General features: G+C 42.6%; 1 protein-coding gene across 1 annotated transcript; it reads right to left on the minus strand.

The window, feature by feature from the left end:
- Positions 1 to 2,303: 2,303 nt before the first annotated feature.
- Positions 2,304 to 5,113, minus strand: LOC120576970 (uncharacterized). Its single transcript, XM_039827850.1, has 2 exons — positions 3,147 to 5,113; positions 2,304 to 2,676 (listed from the first exon to the last, which is right to left on the minus strand). Exons 1-2 carry the CDS (start codon positions 5,111 to 5,113, stop codon positions 2,304 to 2,306), a joined length of 2,340 nt encoding a protein of 779 aa, XP_039683784.1.
- Between the last annotated feature and the right edge of the window lie 2,729 nt (positions 5,114 to 7,842).

Here is a 7,842-nt window from a genome sequence, read left to right on the forward strand (position 1 = left end):
AGTATGAAACGATGTCCATTGGAAGCTTTTGGTTCGATTCGACCAATCATATCAATGCCCCACATAAAGAACGGCCATGGAGAAGAGATAACATTGAGCATAGACGGTGGAACATGAATCTTATCAGCATAAATTTGGCACTTGTGGCACTTCTTGGCATAATGATGACAGTCAGCATGCATCGTTATCCAGTAGTAGCCTGCTCTCAATGCCTTCTTAGCCATTGAATATCCACTAGAATGAGTCCCGAACGAGCCTTCGTATATCTCATGCATTAATAAATCTGCTTCACGTCGGTCCACACATCTGAGCAAAACTGAATCAAAGTTTCTTTTGTACAAGACGTCTCCATTCAGGAAGAAATTACCAGACAGTCTTCTTAGAGTTCTCTTATCTTTACGGGATGCCCCAGGAGGGTACTCTTGAGTTTGAAGAAACACTTTAATATCATGAAACCACGGCTTATCATCAAAAACTGCTTCGGCTACAAACACATAAGTGGGCCTATCAAGGAACTTGACACTGATTAGAGGCATGTCGTTGCCTCGATTCACCTTGATCATTGAAGATAAAGTTGCTAGGGCATCTGCCATTCGATTCTCATCCCGAGGAATGTGGTGCAACTCCACCTTGTTGAAGAAAGTCAATAAACGTCTGGCATAGTCTTTGTAAGGTATCATTCTAGCATGGTGAGTTTCCCATTTTCCTTTGATCTGGTTAATCACAAGAGCTGAATCTCCATATATTTCAATATTTTTAATCCTCAAGTCAATGGCTTCTTCAATGCCCATGATGCAAGCTTCATATTCTGCAATATTGTTCGTGCAATCAAACTGGAGTCTTGCAGTGAAAGGGATGTGAGTACCTTTAGGAGTAAGGATAATTGCCCCTATTCCATTACCAAAGACATTGACGGCTCCATCAAAAATCAAACCCCTCTTAGAGTCTGGATCAGGACCTTCACCCAACAACGGTTCATCACAATCTTTCATCTTTAAATACATGATCTCTTCATCTGGGAAATCAAACTTGATAGGCTGATAGTCTTCAATTGGTTGATGAGCCAAATGGTCAGCAAAAACACTACCCTTGATGGCTTTCTGAGTGCGATACACAATATCATATTCAGACAATAACATCTGCCAACGAGCAATTCTTCCTGTTAACGCTGGCTTCTCAAAAAGGTACTTGATCGGATCCATTTTGGATATCAACCAAGTAGTGTGGTAAACCATGTAGTGACGGAGACGCTTAGCGGCCCATGCCAAAGCGCAACAAGTTTTCTCCAGCATAGAATATCGGGACTCACAATCAGTAAACTTCTTACTCAAGTAGTAAATGGCATGCTCTTTCTTTCCAGTTTCGTCTTGTTGACCAAGTACGCAGCCCATAGAATCATCCAACACAGTCAAGTACATGATCAAAGGCCTTCCTTCAACTGGAGGGACAAGAATCGGAGGTTCTAACAAATACCCTTTGATGCTATCAAAAGCTTTCTGGCAATCTTCCGTCCAAACGATCCCCTGATCTTTACGGAGTAACTTGAATATCGGTCCACATGTGGCAGTCATATGGGAGATGAATCTGGAGATGTAGTTCAATCTTCCCAAAAAACCTCTAACTTGTTTCTCTGTCTTTGGAGCCGGCATTTCCCTGATAGCTTTGACTTTGTCGGGATCTACTTCAATACCTTTCTGACTAACGATAAAACCCAAGAGCTTGCCAGATCTAACACCGAAGGTACATTTGTTAGGATTCAACCGGAGTTTGTACTTTCTCAACCGTTGAAACATCTTTAACAAATACTCAGCATGTTCTTCTTCAGTGCCTGACTTGACAATCATATCATCCACATATACTTCAATCTCTCTATGTATCATATCATGGAATATTTTAGTCATGCCTCTCTAGTAAATGGCGCCAGCATTTATCAATCCAAATGGCATTACTAAGTAGCAGAAAGCGCCCCATGGCGTGATGAAAGACGTCTTTTCTCTATCTTCCGGAGCCATCTTGATCTGGTTATACCCGGAAAATCCATCCATGAAGGAGAACACCTTGCATCTAGCAGTACTATCAACCAATACATCAATGTGAGGTAAAGGGAAATCATCCTTCGGACTAGCTTTGTTCAAATCCCGATAGTCAACACACATTCTGACCTTACCATCTTTCTTTGGAACGGGCACTATGCTGGCCAACCATTGAGGATATTCAGAGGTAATAAAGAAACCTGCGTCAATTTGCTTTCGCACTTCCTCTTTGATCTTAAGAGCCATATCTGGATGAGATCTTCTTAACTTCTACTTGACTGGAGGACACTCGGGCTTTAGAGGCAAACGATGTTCAACAACATCAGGGTCTAACCCCGGCATGTCTTTGTAGGACCACGCAAATATATCATCATACTCTTTGAGAAGCTCAATTATCCTATTCTTGACAGATGCCTCTAATGACGCTCCAATCTTAATCTCTTTCTTATCTTCCTCAGTACCCAGGTTGATCAACTCTATTTCTTCCTTATGAGGCTGAATGGCTTTTCTTTCTTGCTCTAACATCCATCTGAGCTCATTAGGAAACTCTTCATCCTCCTCTACCCAAGCCTCATAAACAGGGAACTCCAAGTTGGGCGGAAGCATAGGGTCCCTACGTTCAACGGGCTCACTTATGTTCAGTCTGCATATGATTCATGATTGATTTTTAGCAAAATAGTGGATGCAGACCTTTGAAATTGATTATTTTTTTTTTTTTTTTAAAAAAAGAAAGAAAAAAAAAACAAGTTTTTGGTTTTTTGTATTACCATTTTTTAGAAAAAGCACTAAAATAAAATAAAATAACGGTCGTGATAGAAACGACAATTTTTATTAATACTGAAAACAACTTAAAGTAAAAACAAACCCTGCAAGATTTCACTTTCGTCTGGGGCAGGATGAAAGGAGTTTTCTTAAAAAACAAAAACAAAGACAAACACATTACTTAGAAAAAGGTATCACAGAAGGGATGTCAACAGCAATCCAGTTGCAGCAGTTTCCATCAGGAGTCACAAAGTCAGGTGCCACCTCTTCTGATTGATCTTCCAAAATTGCATTAGTCTCAGGTGGTGTATTAATGAATCCGGCACTGTGAAAAGCAACTGTACTAATTACCCCCAGCCTTCCGCTTTTCCTTCTTGAATTACTCTCTGAGCATCCCTTAGAGAGGCCATGCATGTTTCACCCTTTGTAGTACCGCTTTCAACCGAGAGCCCTTGGAATGACGTTCCATGCGAACTTTCACCACCAATGAAGGAAAAGGACGACAAATGGCTAACCAAAAGAGCTGATTCTCCACTCACTGTAACAAGCTTTCCATGACTCACAAACTTTAGCTTTTGGTGAAGAGTGGATGTTACTGCCCCTGCTTCATGAATCCATGGTCTACCAAGTAAACAGCTGTAGGAAGCTTGAATATCCATTATCTGGAATGTAACTTTAAACTCTTGGGGCCCAATAGTGATAGGTAAATCTATTTCTCCCCACACCGTCTTCCTGGATCCATCAAATGCCCTTACTGACATGCAACTGGGCCTGATAAATCCGTCTGAATATGTCAATTTATCGAAGGTTGTCTTCGCCATCACATTGAGGGAAGAACCGTTGTCTATCAAGACATTGGATAGAGAATCTGTTTTGCACATAACAGAGATATGTAAGGCCATGTTATGATTTTTCCCCTCCACCGGGAGGTCTTCCTCACTGAAACTCAGATTGTTGCATGCCGTCACATTTCCAACAATGCTCCCAAATTGATCCAAAGTCACATCATGGTCTACGTAGGCCTGATTCAACACTTTCATCAAGGCCTCCCTATGAGCATCAGAACTTGTCAATAGTGACATGATAGAAATCTTGGATGGAGTTTGCAATAACTGATCCACTATCTTATAATCACTTTTCTTGATTAGTTTCAAAATTTCATCGTTGTCAGTTCCACTAGGTTGACCCACACTTTTACCCTTGCTAGGATCTGGTATTGGCACTGATTCTATCACCGGAGCTTTGTTCGTTGCTTGTACAACAGCCGGAAGAATACGTCCACTTCTCAGAATTTGACTACTCTCAGCAATGTTATCTACCGAAGTTGAAGGACTCAAAAGTACCCCTTTACCATCCTCTATGCCTGTAGATTCGTAGCTATATGGAATAGCCTTCTGGGAGAAAAACAGCTTGGGTTTTGGCATACAAATTGCCAGAGGATCGACAACTGTCTTGGCATTGTCTTTGAATATCGGAGTAACAACACCAATTGGTTTCGTCCTATCCTTAAACACAGGAATTACAACACAAATGTTCTTATCTTCTCTTGTGACAACCAGCTCTCCTTGATCCATTAACCCTTGTACATCATTTTGAACTTGAATGCACCCATGGGGATCCGCAGAACACACCTCACAATTGATATGATCGTGGCTAAACATACCTATGTTACACATCTTCACATGCATTGGAACCAACGGGGTTCTGACATCTTGAGCGTTGGTGACGAGACCATCTTCCTGACAATTCTCAATCATGTTAACGGTCGGCCCATGAGGTGGCAGAGGGTTGTTTGGAGCAACAGGGTCATTGAAGGATAAGTCCTTGTTGTGAATCAATCTTTGGACTGCGTCTTTGAGAGGGTAACAGTGCTCAATGTCGTGCCCTGGTGCCCCTTGATGGAATTCATAAGTAAGGTCTGGGCGATACCAATGAGGTAAAGGGTTCGGCACCAGGGGACGTGGTTTAACCTGAACAAGACCCCTAGCGAGTAGGGAAGGTAACAAGTCTCCATACAACATAGGGATAGGAGGGAATTGATTTCTTGGAGGGCGAGGCTGACGAGGCTGTTGTTGTTGTGGTGGAGGACGAGGCTGACGAGGCTGTTGTTGTTGTGGTGGAAGGGGATAGTATAGTTGTTGGTAAAACGGTTGTGGCTGATAAGGTTGTGATTGATATAGTGGTGGATAATATGGACGGTGGGCTTGAGGCCTTTGTGGTTGATAGTTTGGGTTTTGTGGAGCTGGGATGGGTGATGGAATATTAGCAACATAGGGGTAGTTGGGGTATACAGGTTGGGATCCGCCATGAGCCACCATGCCGACCTCTTGAGGATTCTTCTTTAGGTACCCATTTCCGAACTTCCTATTACCATTGGATGACCCACTTGTCAAACTTCCTGAATAACCACCTGAAGAGGCACCATCTTTACTCCCCCGTCCCTTACGAACTCATTCTTCAATACGAACACCCGCGTCTACCATGTCGGTAAACTTCTATGAAGCACAAAGAAGCATCTTCTCTGAGTAGAAAGGGCTCAGAGTCTCATAGAACAGATCAGCCACTTCTCTTTCTTCCAAAGGCAGACGAATTTGAGCAGATTTCTGAATGAAGCGCTGGGCATACTCTTTGAAAGATTCCTTATCACCCTGAGTCATAGCTTGCAGCTCTTTCCGGTTAGGGGCCAGATAAGAGTTATATTTATACTGCTGGATGAAGGCATTAGCCAATTCCTCAAAAGTAGTGATACCCTTCAAATTCATATACCACGTGAGTGCGGGACCAGCCAAACTGTCCTGAAAACAGTAGATGAGTAGAGGTTCATTCTTCCTATGAACCGTCATCCTCCTGACATACATGATTAAGTGCATTTCAGGGCAAGTATTCCCCGTGTACTTCTCAAAGGTTGGCACTTTAAACTTAGGAGGTATAACCACATCTGCAACCAAGCAGAGGTCATTTAAATTATGACTAAACACTTCCTTACCCCGGATACTCTTCAACTCTTTATGTACCGCATCGTACTTCTCTTCTAAGTTACCCACTCTATCATCACCAGCCACACTATTGGAATGGTAAACTTGTTCCTCCTCTTGCTGAGCAGCATGCACGAGGGGTCCAGCATAAGTCATAGTAGCCTGAGGAAAAGGCTGGCCGGTCTGGTAGAACGGTGTTTGTTACTAGCCAAGAGGGAAATGCATTTCCGGCGCATTATGACGAAAACCTTCATTAGTTGCGAGCGGCATGCCCCACGGGTAGCCTGGCGGCATATAGTACTGAGGAGGGAAAGAGAAACCGGAAGGTCCAACGGGATGGAAGCCTGAATTGTACATGTTTGACATATTACCAGAAGAAAGTTCAGTCACCAAAGGTTGTGCAGTACCAACAACTGCGGTGGAACCAGTAGGAATTGGTTGTCAAGTATCAACAGGAGTAGTAGGAATCGGCTGGATTACAGGAGAACCAGCAGACTGAGAAGCTTCAACATGTGCCTGAGTGGTCTGAGCATTTTGCGCTTGAGAGGCTTGTGCCTGTGCGGCCATCATGTCAATCATCATTGCGGTTATCTTCTCCATACCTTCCTTGAGGTTACTAACCTCCTCCCTAAGGTCATTGTTCTCTTGTTCAGCAGTTGCCATCTTCTTCTTGATCAATGCTCGAGTACGGTGAACACGGGTAGGTTTGTACTGAATACGCCGGGCCACTTTGCTTCTCTGAGGTAGAAATGAGGAGAGTATGAGACTTGGTTTTGACACTTTTTATGAATGCGATATGATGCATGATATGTTATATGTAAAAATATGAAATTTTTATATATATTTTTTCGAAGGACTTATAGAAGCAACTTTTGTAAACATATCAACCTAAACAATTAAAAAAAGACAAAGCCAGTACAAGATAATTCCTTTCCTAACAACAAAGCCAAAGGATAGACTTTCAAAGTAAAACAAGATACTTCCCTTTTAACAAACTGAGCCAAGGGATAGACTCCAAAGTAAATAACAGAAAACTTGAAAATAACATAAAAAAGAAAACAAAATAAAAGGGGAACCCCAAGCTCCTAGAGTAGACTACTCCTCGGATTCCGAACGTGTGTCACCAAAAGAAACCCAACGTTCCCTAGGACTGATGAATTTAGAAAGCTCAGTGCTCAGGAACTGGATCCGAGCATCCCTCTCAATCATTTGTTGCCTTTGCTTGAGAATTTTACTGTCATGCTTCCTTATTATTTCATCCCTATCTTCCATCATGACCATAACTTCCTCATACTTCCTCTTCCAAGTGGAAACTTCTCGGTCTTTGTCAGCCAATTCTTCATGGTATTCCCCCATAGTTTTAGAGGGCAAAGGTAAGGATGATGATGGAATGGTTGCGGAAACGAGCTTTGGTACCGCATATGGCATTTGATTTTTGATAGCCTGATTGACGACCCACTGATTATAAGACTCATGCATAAAATCATCCCTTTTTCCCAATTGATTTCTGTTAAGCCTGTGAATACCACGCCACGCCTGCACAAATTTCCCTCTTATCCCTAAGGGATCATCCTTATTGTAGTAAAACTCCTCAGTTAAAGCAAGGCTGTTTGTTTTGGTCTTCATTGGGTATCCTAACTGACGTCGGGCAAGGATAGGGTTGTAGCTAATTCCTCCCTCCATACCAATGAGAGGCACGTTGGGGTACTCACCACATCTGATAATGACTGTCCCTTTATCCCAAATCGGATGGTACCAAATTATGTCAGATGGTGTCAGGGCCATGATTTTTTTAGACCAAGGGAGACGTTCACGGTTGGCTATGAAAGGACGAGGGAGGTAAGAGACAAACCACTTGTAGAGTAAAGGTGCACAACAAAGTATAGCCCCACGACTCGCTAGAGTACGGTCATGAATGGAATTGTAGGTGTTGGCTAAGAGGGTAGGACAGGGTTCTTGGTAAGAAAGACTTTGATAGCACGGATATCGACGAAATCAGGGATGTGTGGAAACAATACTAGTCCATAAATGAGCAGGGCTAGGACAGAGTAAAAAGCATAGTTGGCGCCTGC

This window comes from Medicago truncatula, chromosome 7, assembly GCF_003473485.1.
Source record: "Medicago truncatula cultivar Jemalong A17 chromosome 7, MtrunA17r5.0-ANR, whole genome shotgun sequence".
In the NCBI taxonomy this organism is placed as follows: Eukaryota; Viridiplantae; Streptophyta; class Magnoliopsida; order Fabales; family Fabaceae; genus Medicago; species Medicago truncatula.